Source organism: Microtus pennsylvanicus, chromosome 2, assembly GCF_037038515.1.
Source record: "Microtus pennsylvanicus isolate mMicPen1 chromosome 2, mMicPen1.hap1, whole genome shotgun sequence".
In the NCBI taxonomy this organism is placed as follows: Eukaryota; Metazoa; Chordata; class Mammalia; order Rodentia; family Cricetidae; genus Microtus; species Microtus pennsylvanicus.
Window position 1 is genome coordinate 79,363,865 of NC_134580.1, and position 17,538 is coordinate 79,381,402.

A 17,538-nucleotide genomic window follows, 5' to 3' on the forward strand; every position below is an offset into this window, starting at 1 on the left:
CATTCTGTTCTTCCTCTTGCTCCTAGCTATTTCCCAACTCTCCCACCCTGCCCCAGGCCACACTGGATGCTCACAACCCTTTCTACTTTCTATGTTCTCAGACTCCAAGTGTAGCTAGAAAACATTTATTTTTTAATTGCATCTGAACTGATCGTGTACAGATGTTTTTGTCTTCTGAGTCTTCTCAAAACAAAATGACACAGATGCTTATGTGGCGTTGCTACTATACTGGGAATTGTGAGTGATCTAGAGATGGTTCAATATATGTGGGGCGATGCCTATTGGTTATAAGCAACTGTTAGGACATTTGGTGTAAGGGACTTGAGCATCTATGGATTTGAGTATCCGTGGGAGGTCTTGAAACCAGTTCCTCCATAGCAACTGTAAAACCTGGTCTCAGTGCTCAAAGAGCTTACACTCTAGTAAGATGTTTCAAAACAGCAACCAGATGTGGTGTGCTCAAGAAATCCCAACAGTGTACTGGGTGCAAAATGGGGAGTAGGCAACTTGTAGGGGATCAAAGAGGAAATAAACTCATCACTTGACTAATAATAACAATACTATGAGCAGCTAATGGATTGACATTTATTGTGTGCCATATCAGCCTTTCATATGCAAAGGATTTTGTGGTGAGCCTCTCAGATGGCATGTCAGAAGCTATTATCTTCCCCACTGGTGGGTGTACCCATTCTGAGATTTTGTGGTGAGCCTCTCAGATGGCATGTCGGAGGCTATTATCTTCCCTGCTGGTGGGTATACCCGTTCTAACTGGGACAAATGAGAAAGCTGCACGAGAAAAACCTGTTAGAGCAGGATGGCTCTTCAAGATGGAATCCAATCTCAACTAACAGTTGGGTGAGTATCCTTCCTTCCTGAAGCCCAGGTGTTTTAGCCCTCCAATGCCAGCCTGGTAGGAACCCTATGTGACCCATTGCTGCCACACAGAGACCCCCAAGACCCTCATCACCCTGTCTTCTAAGAGTCCACATAGTGCTTTGTTTCCACTTGGTGAAGTTCTATGAGATTCCAGCATTGGATTCTTTTACATCTACAGCGATAATAATTTCTCAGGATTCAACACATTACAAAGACCCAGAAGAGCTGGATGACCCAGCACTCCCTGTGAGAACTTGGACCTTTAGACATTCTCACATCTTCCTGCCAGAGGACTTGGACCAAGACAAAAAAGAACCAGAGTACCTTGGCAATTATTTCTCTTCAAATAAGCCAGGTCCAGTGATTGGTGTGAAGGACTGTTCAGACCCCTCTTGTTTCTGGTTCCTGCCAGCCCAGAAAGAAGAGTTGTGCCATTTGTAGTGAATTCATTAAATGCAAAATTCTGTTCCCGTCTCTTTTGTTTTCTTGCCCTCCTGGCAGACAGAATCCCAGAGGTGCATAAATAATTCTATTCCTTTTGTTTTTTTAATCCTCTCTTCTTTTGCCCTCTTTTCTTTCTCCTCCTCTCCTCCTTCTCTTCTTCCTCCTCCTCCCTTCTTCTCCTCCCCCTTCTCCCTCTTTTCTCTCTCTACTACTGGGATCAACATGGAAGACAAACTTTACCAAGAGGTCAGTGGTGACCATACAGAAAGTGAAAGTTATTTGCTTGTAGAAAACTTTCCATGTATGAACCAAAAATTCTCATATCCTCTTTTGGGCCAGAGTTACAGTTCTCTAGAGTCAGTAAGACATTTCCTCGGTGGTTTGTAAGTTGCTTGACTTTGCAGTATTGGAGGAGCAAAAAACATACAAACAGGAGGAGAGGGAGTAGGAACTGTAAAATGAGAAAAAATATAAACAGAATAGCCATGATTGCTCTCCTGACTGGGTATCCTGGGAAGTTGGCAAGGTGGGGATTAATCTAAATTGGCATCTTGCTGTCTGACATACATCCTTTCCTTCCGTCAGTCTTCCTGAGGAACCCATCTTCATGAATTTGTCTTATGTCCCTTTTCTTCCATAGTGTAGAGTCAAGTCCCTCTACCAAAAGATACAGTTGTCAGCTCCACTTTGGGTCCCATTCTCTTAAATCTATCCAGGACTCGTCACCAGAGAGCATCACCTTTTCTCCATCCCTTTAGTCTTGCCATCTCAATGGGCTTCATTTAATGTTTAGTCCACTTCAAGTATTCTGCTTCTAAAACAAAACAACCCGTGCCCTCTGCCTCTCTCATCAACCATTCCTTTTGCTTTCTCCACCTTTGAAGAGGGTACTTCTACATACATAAAGTCCCCACTCCTGCTCTCGACTTATAAAAGCCAGTTTCTGTCCTTCTAGACTGCTCTTGGTGGATCAATTGCAGTCTCTTTGTTCCTAAAACCTAGAGCTCCTTCTCTCTTTTGTGGACTCAGGGTGGTAGTTGGCATTGTCTGCCTCATCCTGCCTGTTACAGGAGTTGGAGTAAAGGTAAGGCTAATGTTTTCAGGGGGAGACAGCAGCTTAACCAGTCATGTGCTGCCTAGAAACTGCCAAGATACATTTGATTGACTAAGTAAAACTTGTACTGATATTACATGTACATTATCATCAGGTTAAATAACTTTTTATAGTTTTTAGCAGGTGTCTGAAACTGTGGTCAACATTTTGGTTCTATTGTTTTATCTTCCTAACAACTCTGTGCACTGGCCATCTCTGGTTATTTCAGTTTTGAAAAGGCCCACAATAATAAGATGCTCAGAGCTGCCAGTAGGTAAGGGACAAAGATCACATTTGACTCCAATCCAGGCTACCTCTGGAATATATGATTTTTCTTATGGTGCTGTGATAAAACCCAAAGCCTTGCACACACTAAGTAAGCCCTTTGTCTCTGAACTACATCCCAGCCATTTATATTCTCTGCTGTATACAAAAATTATATTCTATACATAATTTTATGTTTTAAAATGTAAAACACACTTATATTAGAAAAGAACCACATTATATCTTTTTTTTTTTGATTTTTCGAGACAGGGTTTCTCCGTAGCTTTTTGGTTCCTGTCCTGGAACTAGCTCTGTAGACCAGGCTGGCCTCGAACCCACAGAGATCTGCCTGCCTCTGCCTCCCTAGTGCTGGGATTAAAGGCGTGCGCCACCACCGCCCGGACACCACATTATATCTTGATGTGTGTATATATTGGGTAGTATTTAGTCAAGTTAAATATATATGTCTTCTCAGAAATAATTTTTTTATGCTGAAACTGACTACATCCCTCTTTTGCCTTTGAAATGTACAGGGCATTTCTGCTGTTATGTAATAGCACAGTGGGGTTTCTTACTCTCATCTGACTGTCTCTAATGCCTTGGCAACTCCTGTCCCATTTTCCTTCTTGGACACTTATGCTGGGGTTTCTTTACTATCAGCTTCAGGTGCCCGTGGATGTCCTCAGGCCTAAATCTTCATTCAGCTACAGACTCCAGCGTCCCTTAGTTAGATTCTCAAGAGCAGAAGAGGGACCAGCACATTCGAAGACAGGGACACACCCAAGAACTCAGGTTCAGCGCTGATCACTTGGCAGGCACCCCCAGCACCGTGGGCAGATCTGCCTGATTGAAGTCAGGCAGCCAGAATTGCAAGGGAGCCACATCAGGTTCCTTCAAGTGTAGCTTCATTATTCCTACTTTCTGACGACAGATAGACTGCATCCCAGCAATTAGAATTTATTCACAGTCATTGCTCGAATTTTAAAGTTAAGGTTTCCACTCTTCCTGTACCTTAATCATACTCATAGAATCTGAAGGGCAAGTGAGTGTCCTCAACAACGTTACTTCGTCTCCTTTCTTTCCTTTTTCAAATTTATTTGTTTATTTATTTAGCTCTTTAGTAGCTTTCCAGCACCTTCATTGACAGGACTTTGGAAGTGTAGGAAATGTAGTCAAAAGTTCCTTCACACTGACTGGCTTGTACTTTCTGATGAGCGAGCACAACTACTCTTAAGAACTCAGTGAGCTTTCTTGGTGCTGATTCCCTGAAGTGAGTTTTTATATCATTAGCAATTTTAAAAATTCATAACTTGCAGCATAGGACACAAGGAAAGATATTCTGGATACTTGCTGGTTAGAGAAACACTCTGAAATATTCTTCTTCGGTTCATAGAAAGAGCAATTCCTCACTGAACTTCTTTGCTTCATCCCTAGGGACAGGATGAGAACTTCGGTCAATGTTGTGGGTGACTCTTTTGGGGCTGGGATCGTCTATCACCTCTCCAAGTCTGAACTGGATACCATTGACTCGCAACACCGGATGCATGAAGACATTGAAATGACCAAGACACAGTCCATTTACGACGACTCGAAGAACCACAGGGAAAGCACCTCTAATCAGTGTGTCTATGCTGCACACAACTCTGTCATAATAGACGAGTGCAAGGTACCTTTCCCATTCCTGGATATTGAGACCTGCATATAAATAGTGCATGCCGGACTTCTTAAAAACACAAAACCCTGCATCCATTCTTACCATGCTTTTGTAAGGAATCATGTAACCCAAGCTTCCATGAGGCCCAGATCAACCCACTCTGCATGGTGGAGAAATCAGTAAATCGAACACCAAAAGAACCAAGCAGTTGCTTGTTTCAACAGATTCCCTCATTCACCTCACTCCCCTAATTTGGCCAATTTTTTTTTCACTTGTTGGGACAAGAATTTGTGATCGTTAAAACTTTGATGGCCTTCAGATATTCTCTTCCTCAAAGGAAGGGTCAAGAAAAACATTGATCAAGTATCATTGACTTTATGTAGCATGACTATTCCTCCTTACTCTGTATTATAAATTCCTTTTTCTTTTAAAGTTTGATTGGCAGTCATCCTTTTATTTTTTTTTTATTTTTGGGTGGAAGGGTAAGTTTTAGTCTGGCTTTTTTTCTTTTTCTTTTCTTTCTTTTTTTGCATCCCAAATAGGGATGCCGTTCCAAGAATAAACATCTTTCCAAACAGTTACCCAGAGTCTTTAAAATGCTAGGTACCACACACTCCAGTTCTCCTGCACTGTGGGTGTTCTGGGTTCTCCTCCAAGCTGTTGGGTGCCAAGTCTGTAAGCTTGATGGGTCCTTGCTGGCCTTCACTGTAGCTAACCTGACGTTGTTAAAGGTATACTGTTGTGACCAGAGCGATGCAAACCTGGAGACCCTGGTGGTGAGAGAAGGGCTGGCTTGCTGAAATGGTTGAGTGTGTGGCTGAGCCAGTTTGAGTCAACAGAGCTCCCTGCTGCTTTTTGACTCCTGCTGGAAGATCCTGCTCAATCTTCTCACTGTGGTAAATCTTGAGTTATTCCAAATAACTCCATGGTTTCTGCCAGAGAGGTAAGGCTAACAGGAACAATTCCATTGACCAGACTGGATGATGGGTCCATAGTATTTGTAGACCAGAGAGCCTTGCTTGTTCTCTCTACATCAAGTACACGTGCAGGTGAGCCAAGGCTCTGCTACAAACTGAGGAGTGAGACTACTCATTGATCAACTGATAAGGCAAAAGTGATGTCTATTTTTTTAAATTTCAGACCAATTTTTGGGTCAATAATCTATTTTCTTGCAGTGTTGGTGTTTTTCACATCCAAGTGAACATGTTAAGTTCCTTTCCACACACACACACACACACATACACACACACACACACACACTAGTTTGGATCAAAAAGGGTCAGTATTCTCATGAAATGATTTTTATCTCATATTTATCAAGTATTTATTGTGTGCCTTGTATGATTTAGTGGTGTGTGTCCCCCTCCCCATGACATCGCATGTTTTTGTCATTCATCAAGTGTTTACTGAGTGCCTGTACCCGTAAGGCCCTGATTATGTCCTGGGGCTATGCAAACAAGAACATGCGATGTAACACAAGAAAGAAGATTTGAACTCAGATTGTTTTCACTCAAGGAAACATAGGATGAGATGCAGTGGAATAACCATATGTATTTTTTTGTTTCGCTATTATGTGAAGAAGAATCCCAGTTAATGCAGGGACCCTTTGGGTGACTTTTCAAAGGGCTTCATGGTACTGCATGTGTTTTGAAAAGTAAGGAGTAGAGCTATGGAAACGTCTTTCTTTTTCAGACTCACTTTCCTCTTCTTAAAGATTGCAAAAATCTGGGAAGTGATGGTGCAAGCTTTTAATCCCAACACTTGGGAGACAGAGGATGGAAAAATCTCTGAGTTCGAGGCCAGCTTGGTGTATAGATAGAGCACAGGACAGACAGAGCTACACTAAGAAACCCTGTCTTGAAAAACAAAAATCAAAACAAAACAAAGCAAAATATTGCAAGACTATTTACTACATGTTTTAAAGAAAACTGCAAAGGTAAATAAAGGGAATAAATAGATCCTGTCGCTATAAAACAAGCCCATACATAGTGGCATGTGGTCTTCATCCAGCATTATTGTGCCCAGACTTCCTAACAGTGCCTGGGCTGTTGTAGGCACTCAATGCATATTTGTTGACTAAACCCCACTAGCATCTTGATTCCATGTCGTGTCTAGATAGCCTTTTTATTGCACAGTATCATACAGCGAGTTGCTCAATCTCTCCATAAGATTGACTACCCTATCAACCACCTGCATCTGTCTTGAACAATTAGCATTTAGATGGTCTCAATATTTAATCTGAGCAGGCCCTGAGGATAATGTATCTCGGTGTACAGGTTTCGTAAGTATCTCAGATGCTTGCATTTTTAGGGAGGTGATTGACTTTAGCTCTTTGAAGAGGAGCAGATCCTCGGTCTTCTCCCTCTGGTACCTGTGTCAATGATGTAGAAGGCAGCCAGAGCTATGTGCACAGATGCACATCCTTCCCACAAGTATCCGGCTGGCATCCATTCATTCCTTTGAACTTCTTTCCAGTCAGCTCTCAGCGTCACCACTTTTTAGGTCCAGTTTTCAGAGCCCAGCAGGAAGAGTGTCAATGCTTGTTGCCAAGGCCCTACCTTCGGTGGAGCAAGACAGGTGTAGAGTGGGTTAGGGAGAAGACTTTCAGCTTTCTTTGGTTCGGCAGGGGCACAAGTGCCAGAAAAGCGGCTGTTCCCGCTACTTCTGAAATACAGGTCCCAGTATTTACACACAAAAAGGGAACACATCCCACATGTTGTATGGTTTTCCCAGGATGCCACATTGTGATGGATAACTGTGTACTGCTGTTGATCTGATTGATCACTGAGAGCCAAACAAGCACATTCAAGGTCACCAGGAATAGGCAGGTTTCTCCAGTCTGTCTCTGGCAGTCTTTATTGACAGTTTGGTGAAGGGGAAACCAGTTTGCTGCAGCTCTGGTCAAAACATTTCAAGCGTTGTTATGTCATGCCGGTCTCTACCTCCTAATGGTAGTTGGGAGGTATTAATTCTCATTGGACTAACAGCATGTGAGGCATATCCCTGCTAACTGCATGGGCTTTTTAAGCAATGGTGTGTTGGGGGGAGCTGGGGTGTGCTAATGGGAATTGAAAGAACGGGTAGGTTTTTTTTTTATTTTCATTGCATGGTTCACGAAGGTCACTTGGTTCTCTGTTCCTAGCGTGCTGCATGCTCTAGATGCATGCATTTCATTTCCACTTGGGTAAAAAGGAGGTCAGACTTCTTTCAAACCTTGCTGCATTTGTCATGTCTCCATATTCTAATGCTTCCATAAATCCAGTCTCTTCATTATGTGGAATATCAGTCCTGGGTTTAAGTTTGCACATGACGTTGAGGACAGACAGACAGAAGGTAAGCTAGGAAACCTGCCTAGAAGTGGATGGGAAGACTTCCCTCCTGCATAAAGGTTCAGTTTGCTCTGGGCCAGAAAAAAAATATGTATGATTTGCTAATTATACGTTTCTAGGTGTTTGCATTGAAATGATTTAGAATACCTTGCTACTAATCTCCAACTTTTAAACTCCCCCCCTTTTCATTTCTAAAGTCAAGATAACATATTCAGTAAAGACAAAACATCATCATTTCAGTAATTAAGACTAAACATGTATGAAATTCACCTGGCCTCACTGTGGCTGAACCTTTCTCGTGCATGAGTAGAAGTAGCTGCCTAATGCTGGATTTCTTTCTGTATGGTTGTATGGAGTAGCACATGGCATTTACTGTAGTTTCAGGATTACAGTAATATGTAATGAATCTCTGGGCACTGAGATTTCCCACAACGCTAAAAATATTGTTGAAGCTGTCCCTTCAATACTGAGTATCTGTGATTCCTCAATACCCTCCAGGCAAATATAATTTAATTCTCTATCTGCTGTTGAACACCAGGAGGTCTTCAAAACTAATTTTGAAGGAATACCACTTAAAACTATGGTTTCAGCATACACTGTAAGCTTGGATCTGGTGCTTCTCCACATGACCCATGGGTAGTGTTTCTTGTGATTCGTGGCCTGTAAGTTGGATGTTGATGGTAATTGTTTTCAGGTAACTCTGGCGGCCAATGGAAAGTCAGCTGACTGCAGTGTTGAGGAAGAGCCTTGGAAACGTGAAAAATAATGACCTGAATCTCAGCCAATTCTTGAATAAACTCCCCAGCGTATCTTATGGTAAAAGATGCTCTAAACAGGCTTCCTTTGCGAAAGGAAAAATGCATATATTTCTATGTTTACTTAATCTGTTAGCCGAGGCTTAGAGGAGTTGTTGTGCACCGTGATGACAGGCACCGTGCTGTGTTTTTGCCAAATAATGCTTCATAACTGTCTAATTTTCTTACTTGTGTTATTGTCTGGATGGATGCTGCTGGAGAAACCACTTTGAACAGAAGACACGTTCTCGCGAGCTTCCCTATGTCTCGATGCAGACCTGTGTATGCTGTTTCCCCAGGGAGACAGGACGAAAGCAGTGTGGTACACACCAGGGACTGGAGACAGTGAGCACACGCAGTATGGTATTCCTTAAAGTGTTCATGGCTCACCTTGTTCTGTACTAAAGATTCTGCTAGAAGCTTCTAGAAGTTCCTCCTCTCCAACCTGTAAAGTCAACACCTGCGTTGATCGGAAGCATCTGTTGTAGGGAACTCTGACGACTTACAATTTGTGTACTGTCTAAGTTAAGTGGGTGCCCATACTCTTGGAAGGCAGGTGACCCTGGAGCCCATGACAGCTGCTCTGCCTTCCGTGTGAGTGTGTGTGTGTGTGTGTGTGTGTGTGTGTGTGTGTGTGTGTGAAAATGAAAAATGGGGAATTTAAAATTTGAAAATGAACTAGGAATTATCTGTGCATAACTACTGCATACCTTGAGAAAAGTAGGAGAACATAGTCAATCTAACTTTTAACCAGACTTAAATATTCAAGCACACTTGTTTGATTTGCATTCAGACAGTAGAGTGAAGTTGTGTGATTGTCTGTCTGATCTGTTTCTACTTGTTCCACGCATCAGATTCTCATTTGAGTTCCTAACAAAAAGATTTTCAATATCCAAATTGCTTCCCTGACATTCTCACCCGTCTACATTGCTGAGCATTTTAGCTTCCTCACACAGAGGGACACATGTTGACTATGCCTCTTTTCGTATCATTTTGATATATAACATGTAGAAAGTGTTCCATTTTATAAAGGGCCTGAAAACCATCCCAAGACACAAAAGCATTCTTCCTCTTCAGTGAGAAAGGAACAGCAAGCGAAACTCTCTATAAAATCCTATAAAGGTGATATTCCCAAGACAGAGTGCAGGCAGCCTCAAAGCATCAATTAGGGACAAAGAATGACTCCACACAACCTCCCAGGTAGAATCCTGTCCAAAGGCTGTGAAAGTCTGAAGGAAGAAATAATGTAATTGGCACAGTGTGGTGGCTTGCCTGTGATATGTAGCCAATGAATCCTTAATGATCGGTTGTGCAAGCTAAAATTCTGACTGTCTCCACTATTATCTTCTGATGAATAACCCACAGTATTTTCCTAAGATTCCTGGGTTTAAGGGTTAGCTGGGAACTTGAGTAACTGAGAAACAGAACACATTTGACTCTAAAGAGCAGATAGAACCTGGTCCATAGGTCAAAATACATGTGTCTTCCGAGGCAAGTAGAGCTGGGGAGACTTTCATAAATAATAGTAGGATACAGCGTCTCTGACAAAGGGTACTGCGACATTGCCTCTCCTTTGAGTCTCTCTTGTGACTTCTCTCCTTCGAATCAGACAGCTTGGAAACATACAAAAGACAAGAGATTCCTGGCTCTTGTTTGTTTGCTTTATTTTGTTTTAATCTCGTAAACCTTAATTGTTTTTAAACAAGGACCACCATGGAGCAGTATTAACTGAATTATTTATTTATTTTTTTGGTTTTTGGCTTTTGAAACAAGGTTTTGCTGTGCAGCTTCAAACTCACAGCCTTCCTGCTCAGCCTCAGTTCTCAGATGGGCACCAGCGAACCAGCTGGCAGATGGTTTTTCAGTGCTGTTTGTTTTCACCTTCATTTGAAGGACAGTTAGCAGGGTAGCCATGACAGGCAATGAGTCCCTTATAGAAGACAAGAGGGACCAAGATGACAGTCTTTGGTGTAGCTGTGGAACTGTTCCAGATAGCCTGAAAGTGGTACCCACTACTCCCGTAGGAAATGCTTTCCTACCTGTGTAGATGTATCTAGGGAAGGCATCCAGGAGCATGCTGGGTTTTGCTATGTGTGTTGGGGGACGTCTTTCCATACAATGGTTCTCCCCAGATGGAAGGCCATCTTGTTACTTATACATTGACCTTTTCTCAAAAGCAGCCACATGATGACAATGTGTGCTGTTGCTTCATAGTCTGTCTGCCTGAAAACCTTTCTAGTTTGTTTTGTCTTCAGCTTGTCCCTAGCTGTCCCATTAACCTGTGTCAGAGGGCAGTGTTTTTAGGAGAGCCAAGGGACACTGCTTCCCTAGTCGGGTTTTCTGATTTCAGATTACATACCTGGTCTCACAAGAATTGTAGATCTGAATGTCCAATCTCTTATATGTAGTTCTCTCTCTCTCTCTCTCTCTCTCTCTCTCTCTCTCTCTCTCTCTCTCTCTCTCTCTCCCTCCCTTTCTCTAAAACACACACACACACACACACACTGAATGTGACACAGTATCACATACACTAACTCTAGGGAGGTTTGTATTTTGAAACTTCTGTAGCCCTATTCCTTAAATGGATTTGGTTGTTACTTCTTAGGAAACAAAATCATTTCCGAAGCAAACCAACCAAGCAGACATTCAGCCTTCCATTTCTCATCCGTTCCCTTTGAGAAGCAAGAGGAATTAATGTTCAGCTATTGAGTAAAACCCAGCAAAGCCAATCCAGTCAGTGAATAAGATGACTGTTTTGAAAGTGGTGTTTAACCTTAGATTTCTGAGGGTGGCCTTTCCATATACAGTCATCAGGATATAAGCACACATAACCTCAGTAAAGGCCTGGAGGTGATTTTAGGGCCACAAAGTCACAACCAGATTCTGTTTTTTACTTCCTGTTGGGTATAGCAAAAGCCTGTGTGGCCTCATTGCTTGTAGAAGTTTTCATGCTCCATAAAAGACAAATGGCCTTTTCTCCTCTCTCTAGTTAGCTTCGACAGTCAGAATGAAAGGCTACTGAAATGTCCCTGGATGGAAACTAAGAAAGCAGAGAAGTGGGTAGGAAGAATTCAGTGTGGGGAACAATTTTTGCAAGGGGATGCTGGGAGTCTCAATGGTCAGCTGACTTGGTCTCGGGTAATTTCCTGTGGTGGCTGGAAAATCATGCCGCATGCAGATACAATTATTTAGAGGACCTCTCTCGCTGAGATATTGGGAAACTTATCTCTGGGGTCCTCAGAAAAAAAAAACCAATCTGCCTTGTTTTTGCAAATAATCTCCCGTTTGTCCTCCAAAGCAAATTACTATAACTTTTTGGTTTCATCAGGATCCAGGCTCTTGCCTTTGCGCTATTTCTCTCATGCAGCAGAGCCATAAATCCAAACAGGAGTTCCCACACTTGTGACTCGAGTAGACAAGTCTGAGCATCTCTGACCTTTGATGGCTGAGACGGCAGCAGTTACAGCCCAGGGGCAGCTCGCCCAGCTTCTGCTCTCTGTCCTGGGCTTCACACTTTTGCTTATTTTCCAGCCTAACTCATTATAAACCGAGAAGAAGGATCAGATGGGATTTTCCGGTATTGGGATACTTACAGGACCCCAGGGCCAAGGACCATAAGAAGATGCAGCGTCTCAAGTGAGGGTTTCCTAAATCAAGTTGTCACTGAATATTCATGGTCTTGGCATCTGTAGAAATTTCTGGCTAAACCCAAAAGAAGGGTCACTGCGTGCCAACCAAGCCAGATGGCAAAAGTGACAGCTATCTTTTCGCTGGTGGAGTGATATAAAATCTGCTCAAAAACACCCATCGGTTTAGGAATTTCCCTAAAACTCTCTTCCCAGTTCACTGATCTCTTCCTTCCTTTCTTTCCATCCCATTGCTCAACAGTCAGGGCGGTAAATGGGCATGTAGTTATGCGGGGGTTGGCCGGGGAGGAGGCAGCAGATCTTAACTGAGTAATATCCAGTCTCACTGCCTAAACCATAATTAGGCAACGGCACAGGGATGCTTAAAAACAGCGTGGTTTGGGAGAGGAAACATTTGATTTAGACACTGCCCCCTTGTAGCTGGGTGGCTTACACAGGCCACTGTCTGTCCGCGCTTCTCTCGCTTCCGTATGAGAAGGAAAGGGATTGGACCAAATGACTGAAGTCTCCCTCTAGCTCTGCGCATGCCCTTTCCTGATCTCTGCTTTACTCTCTTCCATCGTCAGAGGCTTCCTGGTCTAAAGCATGGCTTATTTGCATTTTAAGTTGTAAAAACCCACAATAATGAATAATTGGTTTAGATGTCTTTTTTCCCCCTGCATTCCCTTTGGGTGACCCCACCTCAAGCCTCTATTCCATCCCATTCTTTACAACAAGCTTGGAGAGCGGCCATTTTAACCCATAGTTTAAACCACACTAAATATTTTTTTGGAAAGATTCTGTTAACCTAAACTCACTGTTCTCACAGGAGCGGCCGTTCTGCCCAGGGAAATCCTCTGCAGAGTCATGGTGAGGGACCAGGCACCTCACAGATGCTGTTGCATCATGCCTGCTGTGGCAACAGAGCCCACTCCAAATACTCAGCCCACACCATTTTCCCCAAACAGCCCTAATTGCCAAACCTGTGTGGGAACTTGGGAGGCCCTGGCAAACAAGCTTGAACACTCCTGACATTTGGTGCGAGATTCACACAACCACAGCAACCGTCTCCACGTACCTTTCCCTCCACATGCATGCCGTGCAGGCATGAACATCCATCCCTGAGCCAGGGAGCCGCACCTTTCCTCTGGAGGGACGTGCAGGCGGATTTGAAAGTTTCCCTCTTGGTTTGCTTGCATAACGGACAGAACATTGTAGGGACGGACGCTGTCACTTATGAGAGGGGAGTTTTCCCGTTTGCTCCAGCCCTTTCTTGTGCCCACAGAGTCTCTAGTTAGGATGTTACAAGCCCGCTTACCCTCTCCGGTTCTGTTGTAATAGGCCATAGCTTGCGTGTTTGCCCTCTGACCAAATATCTGCTAGAGATGTCTAGTGCGGTGGACATCGTTCTTGCCAGAAAAGATTTTAGCTCTTCAGATTTGGGCTCGCAAGATGGAAAACCAGGTCTAAAAGGGTTACTTTTTGCTGGTGGTAGTGATGGTGGTTGGGTGTCCTGTGTCAGTCCCCATGTCCCCCCCACCGTGTCGTGTCTCCCCCCACCCCCCAGCCTTGAGGTAGCAGAAGACCGGGAGCAGAGAAGAAAAATAATGATTGTTAACTGACCCAGTTGAGGTCACTGTCAAAAAGTGAGGGATAAGGTTTACACTACCACCTGAAATCATTTCCAATCAGGATTTTTTTCCTACGCCATCTCCCAGTCTTGTTTTAATGCTTATCCTGTGACCCAGTTACCCATTTTGGTATTTTTAGAAGTCTTTTGAGGAGTTTCTGTGCTGAGATCAAAATCTACGGTTGGAATAGACCTGTTCTCTGCAGAGTCAGTGTGTAACCTAGACAGTGGGTTCCTCTGGAGACACCCCCAATCCCCGGATGAGCTTTGGAACCTGACAACGGCTGTTACCCTTGTTACCATCCTCTGGGACATGGGCATGATGCAGTCAGAGCCTTGCTGCTTCTGGGCTCTGTTTCTCCTCGTGGCAACCATTTACTCTGCCTGGAAACAGCCCGCTGCCTTTCCTAGGGGACAAGTACACTCACAAGCCAAGGAAGTTGGTCAAACATATCCCTAAGTTTCCTCCACCCTGGAGCAAATTCTCTGAAACACTATCCGAAACCTGGTGATTTACTCCTCCATATTTCCCTTCCTGTCTTAAGAGTCTTTTGGTACCCAGATTCTTCTACAGCTCACCTCAACCCTTTCTCCTTCCTTCCTTCCTTCCTTCCTTCCTTCCTTCCTTCCTTCCTTCCTTCCTTCCTTCCTTCCTTCCTTCCTTCCTTCCTTCCTTCCTCTGTGAGAGCTCAGCATCCCACCTTCACGCTGCACATCACGGACCAGATCATCTGGTCATATAGAGATTTGTATATATGAAAACAAACCTACTTTTGAGAGAAATTTTGTATATTCTTTTCTATTTGTTTTCTACAGCTTGAGGAGAGAGCTGGCAAACTGTGAACTGAATTTATCTTGATGCCAGCAGATATATTTTAGCTTCCTGGGAAGAACCTGTGTTACTAGGGACAGCATATTGCCCTCTGATCAGTATTGCACCCTAAGTCTACAAAGCTATTTTGGCCCAATCTTACATTATTTCTTACACGAATCCCCAAAGTTCTTTGCTATTATTTATAAAGAGAAATATTTATAGTCCTGGATATTGCAAGTTTAACCTTAATTTAGCCTTTAATAATATTACACATGTTTATATCTATTCTTCAAAAATCGTAAAGACTCAGAGTAGGCCGAAATAATGTATTTAGTATCTGTAATTTTTCAGACAGATATTTTCTTATGATATTTTCTATACAACCACATAGATAGAAGTGTAACTAATTTGAGCACAAGTTTCTATAGCAATTTAGGATCATCAGCTGTTTCTTGAGCATACAGCCACATTTGAGAAGTTTAGGAACTCGGTCCTTGACAATGCAATGAGTAACATGACCTAACTAGGCACAAGGAATTGCTCAACTCCCTTAGGTACTCAGGATGCACATCTGGACAGCTAATCCTCCAATGCCAAGGAACGGGGCTGACTTCTCTTCTCCTGGCACTGGGCCTTGTTTTCCCAATTGACCGTTCTAATTTTCCTTTCCCATAAGATAAAGGCTGGTGCTAACAGTGGGATCTTTTCTATATCAGAGTCTTCTATACATTACTAAACACTTACGTGAAAATTGGCCTAGGAAAATGTTGAGTAGCAAAGACGGAGGATGAGTGGTAGGACAAGAATTAGGGACAGGTTAGGTACAGTTTTGAGTCTTGCCAAGCAAAACGAGAGCAAAACCTCACATTGTTGCATGAATTGAACATATATTTTTAAAGAAAATTAAAGATAACGTATTTTTAGTACCCGGATTTCAGAATCCATACTGTGTCACTGGGGGACTGGAGGTGGGATTTAGAGTCACATTGAGTTTATTTAGAATAAACCCAAATAGATTATCCTCAGGTAGACATCAAACTATGTGACCTTCCCTCAAGGTAAACCGGTAGCCACGGAAAACACGCGGTGTCTTTCCTCCACCAAACACACACTCTGAGGTGGTGGCAGGGCTAGTATTTTACCGTGTTTGAAAGGGTAGTCTGTTACATAGGACACATGCTCGCATGTATTTGAACCTGCTTCTCATTAATGAACAGATTAGATGTGCCCTCCACTGGCTAAGATTGTACCTGTTTCCAAGCACAGCTAGCTGTCAGAGCATGACGTTCTTGTGTGTACACGCTGACACTTGGTTCACGCATGAAGACAGTGCCTATGCACTTTGTGTAGCGATAATGTAGGTATTTGTGTGTAATTTCAGTGAAATGGTGTATAGATGTAATTTAATTTAAATGTTGTTCTTGCTGTTTATCTAAATGCAATAGATATGTTGATTGCTGTTGGGAAAATTTTTTTTTGCCGTCTTAGGTATTTTCTAGGGGTTATCTCTCTTTTTCAATGTAATCTGAGTGAAGAACTTACCTGTGAAGCCTCCGTACTGATTCTACGTGTTCAGCACCTTTGTAAATACAACTCTGAGCAGGGATCGGGTTGAATGTGTGTCTTGCAACACTGTGAAAGGTCATCCTATGCCTGCATCCTTCCCATTCCGTGCACTGGGGAACTTGTGGTTGTCAAGGCCGAGGGAGGTTTAGAATGAGGACACTCATCTCCTGTCCTCCCTCACCAGAGGGCTGGTCCTATAGAGACAAAAGAAGGGGGCTCCATCTGCTCCTTGGCATGCTCAAATCATGTCTTTGGGGAAGGGTCAACCTCCTGGTTGTCAGATCTTCATCATGCCTTGGTGCTCATGACCTAAGATTCTGAAAAGCCGTGTTCCCCTTGACGTCTTGAGTCAGAATGTGGGGATGCATTTACTGATTAGCTGCTGTGCAGGTGAAACTCCCTGCCCCCGTCCCCCAAAGCACACTTCTGGCAGCATTTGCACATTTGTCAGAAAACAACAGAATATCAGAAGCACAGCACAGCCAGGGGCCAGCAGTGGCCAGGGGCAGAGGACCAACCTCTGATGCACTGATCCCAAGTTTGTGACAGGAGTCTGATCTCCCTACCCAGAATGCTCTGCTTGCTTGTGTGAAGTGAGTGAGAATGAGATTAACAAGGGCAATTTGATGCTGATGGTCCAAACCACATCCCTCCTCATACTCACTGAATACCATGCTGTGAGCTCTGGCGTTCTCGTAGCCCCTCCTTCTTTCAGAGATGATGAAGATGTAAAGTTCATTCATTTCCAGGGGCTGCTTCAGATATGTGGAGTGAGGGGATGTGGTGTCTGGGTCCTTCAAATTCTGGATGAGAACTGTACTGAAGGGAAAGTAGACTGTAGGCAGGATTAATGGTTTCCCTCAAGTTCACAGTCCCTGCTGGTCTGATGTCATGTAGCATAGTGTATCTATAATAGCACGTGGTATTTAAAGACTAATGAATGGAAAAAGATGAGAAACTCAACTAATTTGGAGACTGTTTCTTATATATGGTACTAGGAAATACCTTGCTGGCAGAGCACATCTTGGGTAGCTGAGGTCTCCCATGTTTGTCTTCAACTTTTTTTGTGATGTGGACTGATGACTGTAACATTCCCGTGTAAAATAACTGGATGCTCTTCATCTGATGGAAATAACCTGGGAATCCAATCCTTCACTAAGTGTTTTAACTTCTGTGTGTGTATATATATATCTCATCAATAAATGTGGATTCCAGTTTCTCTTGGTGGTTGCCTATTCTTCATTTCTTACTTTATTCTTTTAGTTACAGAGTGTTAGTTACATCTTTGGTGATCTTTGTGATAAAAGGATCACTAAATTATGGACTGAAATCTATAGTATTACAAATGAACATTTTTTTTTCTTTGAAAAAATCTCAGTATACAATAGTCATGTCAAATGAAGTAAAGCTAGCAGAGTTGGGTGTTAGGATATGTCATTAGTGAACCA

At 43.0% G+C, this 17,538-nt stretch overlaps 1 protein-coding gene across 4 annotated transcripts in view; it reads left to right on the forward strand.

Annotated features, from left to right (window-relative positions):
• Slc1a2 (solute carrier family 1 member 2) overlaps window positions 1–17,309 on the forward strand; it is a 133,412-nt gene extending 116,103 nt beyond the window's left edge. For all 4 annotated transcript variants that reach the window (XM_075961543.1, XM_075961541.1, XM_075961540.1 and 1 more), the window contains exons 10-11: window positions 4,112–4,343; window positions 8,355–17,309. In XM_075961543.1, coding sequence (XP_075817658.1) covers window positions 4,112–4,343; window positions 8,355–8,426 — 304 coding nt within the window. In that variant the 3' untranslated portion in view covers window positions 8,427–17,309. The remainder of the gene's footprint in view (window positions 1–4,111; window positions 4,344–8,354) is intronic.
• The last annotated feature ends 229 nt before the right edge of the window (window positions 17,310–17,538 follow it).